Here is a 15,708-nt window from a genome sequence, read left to right as displayed (position 1 = left end):
GGTAACCAATTTATCAATTCCCCATCAAACTTCTTAAGTTCGATTTTCGGAAGTCTATACTGTTTAATCTTACTACAACAAATACCAGCACCATCATTTGGTCTTGTTTCTAAATTGATTTCATCTGAAAATTGCAATTTTTCATTAATTTGCCGAGTTAGTGTTATGAAATCATCAGAATACACCTCGCGACTTTCGATTTCTTTAGTAACATCATCCTCTAAAGTTTTCCCGTCTTCAGCTAACAAATCAAGAATTTTATCATCTACATTTTTTATATCTGAATATACATTTTGTAGTTTAGTAAGTTTATCTCGTACTAAATCTACAGAAAAATCTTCTTTTACTAATTCCGTTTTTAAAATATTAGCAGTTTTTGCAAAAGAAGTGCGTAAACCTGCCCGTTTAAGTTTCAGAGCCTTTAAAGCTTCCATAGTTAACTTTCAAAATAAAACAAACTGCTTTACAAAAAATAGTTTCGAATTTAAACTTAATTCTACTTTAATACATCAAAAACTATCTATAACCATTAAAATAATATTTTTTTTTAAAGTTTATTTCTTAAGAGTCCTGTCACGGGACGCCACTTTTTGTTATTACTAAAACACAGTCTTATCATAATATATCTTTAAATTAAAAATACTTCCTTCACTCATCCCAGATACCGAGCAATCCAGAAAAACTAAAGACAAAACTTGCTAACTTACCTGGGTAGTGTGATGTTGAATCTGTAATAAAAACTCTAATATGTTGATTTATCTAATTATATTCTTTCTATACTACTAAATATATACATTTTTTAACAATTGTCGGGAAATTTTTCTGGCCCCGAAAGTTATTACACTCTTCATCAGTTCACGTCACGAGATCGAAAAGGGAAAAACCTTTTTTTTCTTCCTACTTCAATGACAGCCAACGCCATCTGTGTCTCGTACATCAAAATGAAGAGATTTGTTTTTAATATTTGTTAGATACAGCTAATCAGTTTCACAACAAACAGACTGACAATACTTTTTATAAATTTTAAATAATTCGTACATTTATCAGTTAACTAGATTTTTAAATCGCTATAATTTAAACAAATTTTTTTAATATGCTTGCCACTTTTTTCATTTTTGGCATTGCGAACTTGGTATATAACATTATTCGAATTATCGAAAACAGTTTTAAAAAATTATATTTGAGAATGCAGGTCATGATATAAAGAATTATCGCATTTGGCCTTTGCCTTTCTCATGACTGGCACGTCCAGCTGTCATGAAGACCAAACATTAGCTTATTCTAGCTGATTTTTTATGGCAGTTTATGTAGCACCGATGTGCGTAATAAAAAAACTGCCCACTAAATTATTCATAAGTCAAATGAAACAGTTTACACAGTTCTTTTTAAGCTGTACAGATATTAAACTATGCACGATTAGCTAAAAAATTATTTTATTTTAGTAATTGAGTTTTTACATGCACTTTAACACATTGACTGCCATGTACATCATCGATGATTCAAAGCAGCCTTACTTTTCGGAGCCATGCTCATCGAGTGTGACTCAAATTTTGTATTGTTTAAAGCTGTGTGAGTCATCGGTGCTTCACAAATGGATCAATTTATATGGTTAAAATTATTTCTACATTCAGAAAGTTGTTCGTATTCTTGGTTTCGGCTTCTGGAAACTTTTTTTCATAGATTATTATCTGATTTTAATATAGATTTTGCTGCAATAAGTAATCATTATTTATGAAGTAAAACAACGAAGTTATAATTAAATGGGATTGTGTTGTTTATTGAAAGAATACAAGACTAGCGATATTTTTTAAGATGTTTACACATTCACTAAGTTATTTATTTTTGGTTATGTATTATGTTTTATTATTTGTATTGTAATACAGTATTTGTCTAATTTTACCAATTTTTCCTTTTGAGACATAGAACTCTTGTGTTAATTTACAATGAACTGAAATGTAATAAATTTATTGTTTAAAACCTGTTATCTGTTTAACTATTTATTAAATATTCATAAAAATATATTCAGATTAGGTACTGAACTGATTTTTAGGATAAAGGAGACACGAAACCACTAGAATTTAAAAAAAATGATCCGACAGACTATTTTACCAGATTTTGCTGTGGCACTGTGGTAAATAAAGATTACACACGTGTTAAATAAAGATTCTTTTTAAGTACCCTAAAAAACTTTGATTTTAGAAAACATCAATTATGTCCGTGAAGTATTAGCAAGTTTGTTATATTTATAATACCGCTGCCATGGCTGAAGCTATGGCATGCGAGTCCCCAATGAAATATATCATTATTTCGCTCTTTATTATCCATTAAAATGGGGGTATCGCCTCAACCAGAGGTTCATTGTAGCCCAAATAAGTCTGTAGAGTTCCAAAAAAAAAAAAAAGGTGAATTTGAAGATTTAATAATGTCATTCTTCAGAAACACAATTTGGGTACAGTAAAATTAAATAATCATGTTAGAAAATTAATTTCTTTAAAGTTGCACAGTAAACACTACATGATGCGAGGTGGCCAATAGCGAGTGAAGGAGTCATAAGACCGCGAACTAAAATTTTCTCTGAAAGCAAAGTCTTTGCTTTAAAACACTACACAGTACTAAATAAATTCTTGATTAAATGAAAATAATAAGTAAGAAATGTAAGTTGCAATCAAAGTCCATAAGCTTTGTGCATAACGTAAACTGATCTTGAGTAATAAAGAGTAATAAGATACGTAAAATAAGTAGAAATAAAAGATATACACTGTACACTACCACCATAATACATTATGATGTATAGTTCGCGGTCTTTTATCTGTGGGTTCTTTAATGGCTAGGTATTGTGAGTTTTTCAGTTTTTCAAAGAAGTTGTGTGCTGTAGTTAGTATTTGATCATAATCGGGAGAATATTTAAATTCTTATGGATTTGCACGTTCCGCACAAACCAAGGGGCATTTGTTATGCTTATTAGGTAAGACGTTTTTTTTTTTCTAGCGTGCAGTTTATCCGGCAGTTGCCCATGCAGGAACTGCATAGAGTAGAATTGGTCTGATGAGAGTGACATAAAGATTTCTCTTAATATTCAGATTTACTTTAGATTTCCTTCCAAGCAGGGAGTAAAGAGACATAAATGCTGCATTAGCTTTATTGATGGTATACTGGATATGGTCCTTGAAATTTAAAGCTTTGTCGACGTACACTCCTAAGTATTTATATGAGCTTGCTACTGGAACAGGTGAATTATCTATTTTAATATTGGAATTAACGGGAAAATTTTTTCTGTATACGCGATATAAAACAACCCAACATTTATCTGCGTTAAGTTTAATTTTCCAAATTTCACAGTATTTGTTGATTAGATTAGCTTGCATTTAGAGTTTGTCAAGACCATTTTGTGGATTTTTAGAGCTGGTTAAGATAACTGTATTGTCCGCATATTTATAAATACTTGAGTGTAGTGGGACAGGCATGTCATTTATAAAAATATTAAAATATTTCGGTCCTAAAACAGACCCTTGAGGGACGCCTCGGAAAATCTCTTTCTTGATGAGAGAATTTCTCCACATCTTTACTTAAAACGTGAGACAGTAGAGATAAGAGTAGGTAAGTTTAATGAAGCTATTAGGCAGAAGGAAATTTGACAATTTGTGGAGTAAGCCAAGCATGCCAGACTGGGTCAAATGCCTTCTCAAAATCGAGAAAGCATGCTGCTACACCATTCTTTTTTCTAAATTCTTGGGCGATAAATTCTACCGGGTGGAGTATCTGATGAGTAGTATAGTGTCCCTTTCGGAAACCAAATTGGTTCCTACCAATGCCAATTTGGTAAGTCTTGTACTGATGACACGTTCAAAAACTTTGCAGAGAGCTGGTAACAGGCTGATGGGTCTATAATTTTTGGCATATTTAAGGTCTTTTCCAGGTTTCAAGATGTTAATAATTATTGAATGCTTCCACTGAGAGGGATAATAGCAGTGACGAATGCATGCGTTGAAAATAATGGTGATAAGTACTATACATCTGTTAGGCAGTGCCTGTAGCCCTTCATTTGAGATATTATCAAAGCCTTGGCTTTACGTTTTTTGATAATTTAGAGGCTTTATTATGGCTTTTAATTATGATAGCATTTTCGCCTCCTCTGTTGTGGGGTCTATCCTCTCTGATAGCCATGAATTCTGAATCTGTCACAAGCTCGAAGATGTGTTTCATTGACTAACATGACATCAGTGTCATGTTTTTGGAGGTCGGAGATCGGAGATCATCATTCGTTAAGTGGTGTTCAACCCAAAGGCCTTTACCGCTACATGTTTATCCATCCCCTAAGGACCTGTAAAAGTTATTTTTGGAGGTAAGAGATGAGCTGAGGTTGTTGCTTACGGATACCGTTAGCATTGAAGAAATTAATTTTTATAAAGCTTTTGGTAGTTAAAATAAGATTAGGAATATTATGAATCGGCTTAAAATTCATAATCAATATTTGACAGATAATCAAAAACGGCCATGCCGATCTCTAATTTTTCAAATATTCCTTTAGCATTTTTAAATTTTTAGAAGAAATCTTTAATTTGTAACTTTAACCTCTCATAAAATCCTAATTGGCTAGTTTTTGATTCTTTCAGTTGGTTTTCATCTCTGGATGATTGTTGCCAGGCAGGACTACGTTTAGGGATCTCCTTCGGATTGAGCGCCTGGAATTTGTTTTTGTCGTAATGGAATTGATTCTTCGTCGCTTCTATTTTGGCTTTAATTTCTTCAATCTATGGGTGCTCAGGGCAACCTTTAAAAGAAGAAATGTGATCTGCTCCGCAGAGGGCACAGACTGGAGGTTTATCTTTATAATTTTTTGTTTGGGAGCAAGTATAGGTCTCGTGAGGTTTTGCACATTTTAAACAGCATGCTTTATATTTGCGGTGATCTCGTGTATGCCGTACCGCTGGCACTTATGGCATTGCATGGGGCCAGGGCGAGATTTGTAAGGTTTCCACGAACACGTTGAGTCCTCTTAATTTCTTTATGTCATATATAGCTTTACCTTCTTTATTGCGGGTGCATTCAGCTAAGTATACAGGTAAATGGATAATTTTCCCCTCAATAACATGAGTGATTTAACGGTTTTTTTGGATGGGTATTTCCATTTCTTTTATTTCAGATTTGATACGTTCAATATCAGCAGTCTTTGGCAGTTTCTCGATGTTCATTTTAAAAGTATGGTAGGGAAGTGCAAGTTTATCTAAAAAATCAGTGAGCATTCTGTAATGTTCAGAGTCGTAAACTCTGATGGTAAGAGTTCCACCGGATAAATTTCCGCGGAATTTTTTGATTTGTAACTTTTCTTCAATAGCATCTTTTAATTTGTCCCAGTCGGCTAGGACAGTGGGAGGGGGATAAAATCACCCTGCTCGTTAGTAGAATCGATATTGTCTTCGAGATTTAATTCCTGGAATTTGTTTTTCTGTGCTGGCTCATTAACCTCTGCGTTTGAAAGAGTGCGTTTATGTGTTATGCGAGGTGTAGTAAAACCTTCTTTATCCGTTATGTTTTTCTTACGCTTAATTTTAGCGTTAGTAGATTCGGTAGATTTATTAGTTTCCATAGTAGCTGGGAGTAATTAGTGGGTTCATCCTCAGTTTGAGTTCAATAACGTACTGGCTTAGTGCTGCGATTTGATTTTTGAGATCATTAAGATAAGCTAATTATTCCTCGGACTGATTGGGAACATCTCTAAGTGAGTAATATTCTTCCTCTAGTTTTTGCATAATAAGCATAAGATTAGATGGACGTAATTCTATAGTATGATTTAAACACCATTCCTCGGTCCTTCTGAAAGGCCTCCTCTCTCTCCATGATAATCTGTTGATCCGTTCACCTAACCAAATGGCTAAGATTGAATGAAAAACATACTTCTGGGACTTAATAGCCCTTCTGTGCTGTTATATTTATTTTGTGCTCCAGAAAAATCTTGTTTACAAGCAGGTTACATTATAACATAAAAATCAACTTGTGTTAAGAATCACTGAACTGTTGTCTCATCGTACGTACCAGGACCACCAGTATGCCTGATTGCGATCAATTTTCCCCCTTCAATCTTCTACGAGATTTTCCTTCTCCTGAATGAACTACTACAAGTGCCACTTCAGCATTACTAGATAGAGCTGAAGGTATCATATGGCCAAAAAAAATTACGTTCTGCTCAATTTATTTGCAAAATAAGGTGGAAAGGTGAGAAAGAGCACATGTGGTGTAATTTTCTTTAATTACCCTAAAGAAATCACATATAGTGCAGTCAAATTGTCTTTCTGCTATGACATTAATGTAAATTATTTTAAGATATGAAGTCTAACATATCGTATGTCTTTAAAAGTTCTTATGCCTTATGTAACTGCCAGCCATTTAAACATATATACTTGCACTTACAAACATGTTTTGAATAAGACAAATATTCATGTTTTTGTATTTTTAAATTTAAAATATCAGTTTTAACTCATGAAATTATAAAACCTATGAAATTAATTTTGTAACACTTGCATTCTTTGATTTTATTTCCAAATATCAGTTAATAATAATCAGTAGAATGACTTTTCTTTCACATGTACTATTGTTCATTATTTTGAAAAAAAAAAAAAAAAAAAAAAAATAGTCTAATCGTTTTTGGTTAAAAAAAGATATTCAAAATGTTTTCAAAATGAACTCATATAAGTATTCGAATACTTTGAAGAAAGAGTCAATAAAAAAAATAAATTAATAAAATAACGAGACATTCAATACTCATAATGGTTAGATATCTTTTAGCTAAAGTTACACTTTTCACATGCATTTATCTATATTTTTTGAGTAACTGTTGTTCCATTCATACATGTTCAATTTGATTTAAGTCTGAAGACTAAATGAAGGAAGAAGTTGTGATAACTTCCGGACAGTTGTATGAAAACCACATGTGAACATTTAGGGCTGCATGTTTAGAATCATTATCCTGATAAAACATGAATGTATTTTGCATTCCAGTTTTCTTGCAGATGCTTTCAAATTTTCATAATAGTTATATACTGATCTATATAATTTTCCACTATAAATGATACAAGATTCTAGTGAAATTGGTTGCCTTTGGTATCTAGAATACTTAAGAATTGTGTAGCGACTATTCATTGACTTCTAAAAGGCTAGAGCGACAAGTCCAAAGTAGGATTTAAATATCCTTTTATTTAACTTGAGACCATCTACAGTTGGCCAATCCTGTGCTTACGTGAAGTCTCCACTTGGGCTTTAACTTAAGATAGAAAATAAGAAACTAATGCTAACTAACTAAAAACTAGAAAAAGCTGTACAGAAATAACTAACAGAGTTGGCCCTTAATTAAACCTCACTGGCAAATACTAACAGCCACATAACAATACGGCTGAACGTAGTAAGATTTAGCTTAAAGCAATGACATGGCCAGAAAGGAAGACATGCATTACTAAGCTCTTTCACGGAAGTAACTTCCGTAGAAGGAAAAAAATTGACGTGGTCATTATTTTTCCCGAGACTTCTTATTAAATACTGGTTCCACCTCGTTTATATAAAACAGGATTTTGAAAATTCATTTTGGTAGGGAGTTGTAGGTGGGAAACAAAAAAAAAAAAAAAAAAAAAAAAAAAAAAAAAAAAAAAATACAGGAAAGCTGTTTAAAATAAAAAAAAAAAAAAAAACCCTACAAAGGTAAATTTCCCATTCCAGGAGCAGCGAGAAATATACAAACCATTTTGCTTCCAACTTTGTGCTTAACAGTATGCAAAACCATATTTAGACTTAATAAGGTCCTAAGCTATTTGAGATATGGGGCCCTTTATAAGTCTGTTATACAGTACAAAGTCCGTAATCCGGACTCGTCGGGACTTTGGCAATTCCGGATTATAGATCATCAGTTTAAATCTGGTATGATGGCATGCAGAAAATATACAATTAAAAATATGAAACCGTAATTTATGGAATAAAGAGCATTTATGATCTAATCCGTATCAAAATTTACGAAAAAAAGCTTAATATTTAAAAGCTTACATTTCTTTCAATGAATAGCCACAAAATATAATAACTACTACTGAAATATAAATGAATTTTTCTATAAAAAATAAACCTTTATTTAAACCCCCCCTTTTTTTAAACCTCAGGTTCTTAAAATACCATTTGAACTTTACCTACAACCAAGAACTAGCAAGTCTGCTCTAGGAACAGGATTTAAAAATTTAAAAACCTTGCTCCACAGAACATCCCAGCTGGTTTTTTTTTTTTCTTGAAATAAAATACCAAGTATTTTCCTGTGATAAGAGATAACATATCATCATTACAGTCATTAAAACAACTGATTTTTTTTCTATTATGTCATTCACATTTAATGATTTGAGTTCAACTTAATTGCAAAACAAATATTAGATACTTATGCTTCATAAAACAGAACTCTTAGTATCTAAGCCTGAATTTAAACCAAAGTTTTCCTAAAACACATACACTAATGATTTTAAAAATACTGATAATTCTTATATTGATTTAAGAATGTATAAAATGGAAAATTTATTGGAATACTGAATGCATAATTCAATACATAATTTATCTTCTTTTAATATGTTACATTATTTCAAAAATTCATATATACAGTTTCATTTTTTAAAAGTATGTACTAAAGAAAGATCTCTCAAATGATGTTGAATTTTAATGATGGCTGTTACATTTTTCAGTCAGTTGTACACTTCTATCAGAAGCAAAAATGTTTTATTTACTACATTCCACTCTTTTGTAGTTCTTTGAATACTGTACATAATTAATAAAACAACTTGAAGGACCACAGTCCATAGCTATCCTATAACAGTTAATATGCATGTATGATACAAGCTCTTGATCATCCAAGGTGACCTTGGTGTATATTACTTTGAATAATCAGTCTATCATATAAAAAAAAACTGAAATTTATGAATTCTTGAAATTATTCTTAGCATAAAAAATATAAAAATTTTTTCAGTATCTTGCACAGATCACCCACCCTGTGAAATTCTTAAATAAATATGAAGTTAACTGAATAATATTACTACAAACTGAACATAAATTTCAGAAGTTTTTCCCCACCAAAATATACTGAGGAATGGGTACTTGCCATTTTATTTACCATGTTCACATTCTAGGCACCTAAATAAATGTAATGAATTAATAAAAAAATCAAAATTCAGTTCAAATTTACATGGACTAGATTTTTGAAGTATTTGAAATTTAATTCTGTTGTAAAATATATTAACATTTAATTCTTATATTATTTGGCTAATTCCATTTTTTAAATCTTCATATAAAAATTTAGAAATGACTACAGATTAAGACAACTCTGACCAAATGAAAAAGAATTTAAAAATTCTGAAAATCATTAGAGATTGAGGGAATGGAATTTGCCTAATTTAAGTTTAATTAATTAAATACATTCCATTTATTTCTGAGAAACATTTTTCTTTGTTAAGACTAAAAATTAAAAAAAGGAGAGTAGGCAGCAATGAATTATTCTTCAATATCAAAATGTCCTAATTTCCATACTGGCTTTAGTTATCTATTAAATGAAAGTCCACAGGATACATTCAGATCAATTTCTAAAATTACTACACTCAAAAGTCTTTAATCCGGACTCGTCGGGACTTTGGCGATTCCGGATTACAGATCATCAATTTAAATCTGGTAAGATGGCATGAAGAAAACATAAAATTAAAAATATGAAAACTTAATTTATGAAATAAAGAGCAATTATGATCTAAAGAGTATTAAAATATACAATAAAAAATTATTTATTTGTTTACTTTATTAAACATTTCTTTCAAAGCGCATGCGTAAAGAATACATTACGCATAGTCGAAATTAGAAAATTGCAATAAGAAAACTATTTGATGTGTATCCGTAATATAATGACGAGAAATTTGATTAAATCATAATCAAAAACGGAGTACGAGATGAAATACTACATTTAGTAAGGAATTATAAGCCAAATAAAATAAAAACATCTGCCCTGAATATAAAGATAGTGCTGACCGATCAACTTCCAGTTCATTGTGCGCCGTGATGGACCCCCTCCCCGCAGAGAGATGTAAAATTGATAAACAGATTTTGGAATGGTTAGAGAAACAAAGGATATGCCTTTATACATTTTTTTTGCAGCAATTCCACTTTTTGTTTGATGGACATCAAAACATGCTTTCACTTTGTAGATTCTTCGGCAGCTCCAGAATCAGAAATTCTTTTTGACATAATCTAAAGTTCAAGCTTACTTTTATAAAATTGCTCTAACAGTTCACAAAAAATAATAAGCCGGATCCATATAGAAGATTAAGGAACAACACAATCTGCAACATTAACTGAAATAGATAATTAGATAATTTTAGCTTAGTTTATACCGTCCGTTATACATTAAACGCGCATGCGTAAACGCATATGCGAATGCGCAGAAAGTTTGTAGCTTTGAGGTCCAGATCATTTCGGATTATGGACATCCAGATTAAAGACTTTTGACTGTATTCTTATAATAGAAAAGGGATGGTCACTGTATGCTGCAGAAAAGCTTCTCGAACAGAAAGGTGATGATAAAGAAAAACTAAGTTATTTTATGAACTTGAGCATACTCTCTATAGCCACACTTGGAAATTTTCATTTGGGGGGGGGGGTTAAAAATCTATTATCACCTGTGCCACCAAAACGAAAGGTAAAGTTCAATAGGAAAATTTTTTACAAATAACAGCAAGTTTAACGAATTAATCAAATGAAAGAAAATCCAGAATGACTTGAAATTTACACACATGCTCAGACATTCATACCCAGAATTAAAAAAAAAAAATTTTTTTTGTCAATAATGAAATTCTGAATTTAGTTTCAGTATTGCATGATAATCAAAACCAACACTTAAATGTCACTAACATATTTAATGAACTTTTGTCATTATGCAGAATGATATTGGCACAGCTACAACACACTGATTTTTACTTGAAAGAAATGCTCAAATTTTTTTAGTATGATTAGTCTTCATACTAAAAAAATGCTGGATAAATAGCTCAACCACCATACTCAAATAAAAACTGCTATTTATTGGAAACTTGCCTTTACTAGAAAATCCACGAGCATAGCCTTTATACTTTAATGTAATAAGTTACATGAAATAAATAAAACTATTAAAAACTAAATTCCATATTTATTCAAATTGGTAGGACCATCTGCTACTACTTTTTTTTATACTAAAAACAAATAATTATTAAATGATACACATGGCTGGAAATTTATGAATACAGCAAATGACATACTCTTTAATAAATTCATTTCACATTTTGTTCCAATTGATCGATTTACTTGGAAAAAATTTAAATTATGGACATATCCCATATAATTAGCAGAAATCAGTAGTTAAGGTCAAATATTTCACCAATCTGTTTAAGCCTTAAATTTACCAATAATGATACTATAATTAAGGCCTTTTTACGAAAAGTTGACTTCTATGCAATCAAATAAAGCATGTTAACCTGCAAAGCACAGAAGTCAAACTTGAAATCTGAAAAATAGCAAGACTTTTCGGAGAAAGTAGAGATGCTTCGCCAAAAATGGTACAACAGATGCCAAACGGAATATCTCCGCTGGTAACCTTTTACGCTCATCTTCAAAACATATCGCAGCCATTTTTTTTATCAGATTGTTTCTTTCCAGTGGCTTAGCTAGGATTCCAACGCCCGGGGACAACTGAAGAATTTACGCCCTTTTCTATGTGTCAAGAATGCAAAACATTCATTAAAAAATTTCGTAGCATTAATTTGGCGCCCCCTGGATGCTGCGCCCGGCGACAGATGTCCTCTCTTGCCCCACCCTAGCTACGCCACTGTTTCTTTCAATACTGGCATACAATTACATAGAATTTTTACCAGAAAGTTCAGTTTTATGCCCTAATGCCATTCGTGGTATTTAAGTCAATTAGGATGCAATCACACAGCTCAGCGAAGGCGAAAATATAGAAAAGATAAAATCAAGGGTTAAATTCATCGATTCTAATGAGAATGCACTAGCGAAGTAAAGTACTGGGTTTTACATAATTCTTAAGTAAGCTTCGTACGAACTGAAATAATACTTGCATTTAAACTTGTATTCCATATTAAAATGTAACTTGAAATTATTGTAGTTAATTACTGAATCATTGAGAGAATTAGATTTTTGTAGCGTAGTTTGAGCAAAGAATTACGTGAAATGAGATCACTTGGGTTCACGTGATACGAACCTGAGAATCAGGATGTTGTACCATGAAAGCATAGTAAATTCTTAAATTAATGTTTTTTAAAAAATTTATTGTCTTTTTACAAAACTTTAAACGATATTAAAATGTTTATGCCTTTAAAATAAAAAAAATCTTAGAACCAACATTTTTTGACAATTTTTATGTGTCTTATGTGTTGTCGCCAATAAAGTGCGCTTGGCGAGATTTGCGCCGGCGAAACAGAAAAGTACCATACTGATTTATACAGAAATATTTTAATGCATTTATTTTTTAAATTGCTTCTAAATGAATTCGTTCTTAATTATATCCAAAAAATTAAAGATTAAAATTGCGATTTAAAAGGTCTACCAGACTTTTCGAGAAATGAAATACTTAGCAGAGAATGCACAGCCTATGTTAATTATAATTCTGAAGAGAAATTCTTGCAATTAGAAAAGCCACTACCTTTCAAATTGAAACCTTTTCCCGACTGCGATATTTTAAGTTTAGAAATGAAAAGGCAGATGTTATTTATGTCTGGATAAAAGGTACAGAGTTAAAAACTGCAAGCAAAAAGTAAAATTAGCTTCTATAATTAACAAACATTCGAAAGTGAATTGTTGGGCATTAAAATAACACAAACAAGAACTAATTATCATACTTATTCAAAAAAGGTAGAAAGAGCGAATTCTATATAGACTAAATAAAAATAATATTCACAGGAAAAGTGCACAGCAAAAATGGATGAGAAAAATACACATGTAAGAATAAATTTTCAAACTGATACATATTCAAAAGAACTGCATGACGAACTAGCTACACACAGAAATGGCATTTTTCTTGAATCATTAAATTTGGCACATAATCAGATAAAATAAAAATTTTCACACATAAAAGGCAGAATTTCACCTCGAATATAATAAAAAATTCAGTAATTAAGATCAGAAAATCTTTTACCAATCTGTTAGGCCAAGAACTTACCCGCATTAGTTTTAATGAATATTCTCAACAAATCGCATCTCAATCTGTCAAATAAACTGTGTTAATATGCAAAACAAGATATTAAATAATACAAACAAGAATTGACATTTTTATTCAAAAGAGGCATAAAGAAGAACAATTTTTACGCAAACTAAGTAAAAACTGCACATTTACTTGAAATTTTCTCAAAAATTTACTAGCACAATAGAAAGAGAGGCTATTGAGGGAAAAAATAAAAAACAAGAATTAATTTTTATATCTACTCAAAAAAAAAAAAAAAAAAAAAAAAAAAAAAAAAATGCAGAATGAGCAGCAGCAACACAAAACAAAGTAGACAATTAAAAATAGTAATTTTAATGAATCTATCATTAATAATGAAATTCTGGGCATAATCAGAGATAAAGTACAAATTTTCATACCTAAACAGCAGATTTTATCCTACAATATGACTCAGTAATTAAGAGCAGGTAATATTTTACCAATTTGCTAGGCCAAGATCTTACCATCATTGGTTCTAATGCATTTTTCAACAAACAGCATTACACATTTGTCAAATAAACTGCATTAATCTGCAAAACAACACATTAAAAGAATACAACTAATTAACATATTGGCTCAAAAAAGGCATAACGAAGAGCAACTTCTACACAAATTCAGTAAAAATGGCACATTTACTTGAAATATCCTCAATCAGAAGTTTACTAGTAAAGCTTTTACATGTGTTAGAATTTTCGTGATTACTTAAAAAAAATGGAAACAGTAATCTCTACACGACCTAAATGAAAATGGCGCATTTATCTAAAAACACGGTAATCGGCCAGAAATCTACCAGCACATAAAAAAACAGAAAATGAGCATGAAAAAATATACGCATGCAAAAATTACTTTTAATATTTAATAATAAATATAAGATATAAAGCAAACACTTACCAGAGAAATAGAAACCTTGGTTATTTGACGAATAACCTGAAATTTGCCCTTGCGCACATCTAAAAACAAACAACTTCAAATTAATCAAGCAAAATGTGTAAATTTGGAAAACAAGGTATTAAAAATTTATGGTAGAATTTTAGCATACTTACGGATCAAAAACAGACTACTCTTCAAGCACAGTTCGAGAAATAAGAATGAGCCGATGACGCCAAATTACTTGGCGAGAAAGTTATTAGTAGATCTTCATGCAACCCAGAGAATCTCGTAACTCCTCCCATTTTTCCCCCCTTTTTTCTCGTGAAGATAACCTGTCAACAACGAATTCATTGAATTTCTCTTTCGGAAGGCCATTAATTTAAAGAGCGATTTTTGACAAATGTCAGATCTGAAACTGAAATGTCGAAACATATTGGTTTTTGTCCGATATGCTACGACGACTTACGCAACAAATGTGTTGCATCCCCGGATGTTTGTGAACATACGTTTTGTTTTGATTGCCTCCAGAAGTCTTCCAAAGTAAGTGAGGAAACATTTATTTTTGGTACTTCATTTTCTTCGAATTGTGTTACCTACCTCTAGGGGGAAAAAAAAAGGGAGGGAGTTTGTTAAGAAGTACCCAAAACTTCCATCAAATGAAGTTGCAAAAACTGGAAAGATTTAAACAATGAACTTGATCCCAAAGTTATCCTCCCACGGTACCTGTAAATCAAAAGTATTTACATGAAAGTCGTACATCGGCAAAATTGTTCAAGAACGTAACTTGCCTTTGTATCATATTATATTGAATTGATTGTAAAATTGCTTTACTAATATGCAGGTTTGTATGACATATTAAATGATTTCCCATTTATTATTGAATGATATCGCTCCAAGAAATGTTAAAAGGTTATCTTGTATGACTTAACCGATAACTTTCGTTGATCTCTTAAGGAGAGGTGCCAAGACTTGTTCATTGTGCATGCAAGTAAAAAACAGCATATGAAAAATACCTATTTTCATCATATTTTGTGCATTTTAGCCATGTAGTCTTTGTATTTCAACATGTCATGTTTAGTAAATCTAATTTCCCTAGTTTTATGTTTGAATCTATGTATGCTGCTGTCAGTGGATTGAGTATTTGAAATGGATATATTTCATCATTGATAATATGGTAATATCCCAACTTGCAAGAATTTGAAGTTGTGCAGACACAGTTCATTGTTTTTGGTGCTGGGCTAATCTTTGGAATATGGTAACAGGTAGTTTGGCGACATTTTGGTAAGGTGATAAAGATTACTAGCTAGGACTTTGGAAGCACTTCCGCAAAGGATCCGTTAAATGTAAACATTGCCAAAAATGGTGATAAAAGTTCAAAGCTGGCAACCCGGCAAATTGAGCAACCTGGTTCTACAAGCGGTTGACTTGGACAAAGAATATTTTTCATCTGTTCGGGGCTCCGTTTTGCCACTGGGTAGCCGGCGGGGGTGAATGATAATTGATAACATGGCTGTTTAGAATAGTTTGTGTAATTTTTAAGAAACACGCAGAACCATAGGGCTCCTAAAATCTCCGTGGGCCGCAGTAATATACATTTT

At 31.6% G+C, this 15,708-nt stretch overlaps 1 protein-coding gene across 4 annotated transcripts in view; it reads left to right on the top strand.

Annotated features, from left to right (window-relative positions):
- The first annotated feature begins 14,425 nt into the window (after positions 1–14,425).
- The window catches only part of LOC118204090 (uncharacterized), a 150,234-nt gene continuing 148,951 nt past the window's right edge, over positions 14,426–15,708 (top strand). For 3 of the 4 annotated variants that reach the window (XM_085820777.1, XM_085820770.1, XM_085820765.1), the window contains exon 1: positions 14,426–14,650. In XM_085820777.1, the coding sequence (XP_085676903.1) occupies positions 14,531–14,650 (120 nt within the window). In that variant the 5' untranslated portion in view covers positions 14,426–14,530. Of the gene's footprint in view, positions 14,651–14,685; positions 14,952–15,708 lie in introns of those variants that run through there. The other variant, XM_085820774.1, reaches the window with a different exon arrangement.

The sequence above is a fragment of the Stegodyphus dumicola genome, chromosome 1, assembly GCF_044657685.1.
Source record: "Stegodyphus dumicola isolate Sdum_Otavi_A_Nest chromosome 1, ASM4465768v1".
Lineage (NCBI taxonomy): Eukaryota > Metazoa > Arthropoda > Arachnida > Araneae > Eresidae > Stegodyphus > Stegodyphus dumicola.
Note: the sequence above shows the minus strand (reverse complement) of the source record. Positions and strands in the feature narration are given on the sequence as shown.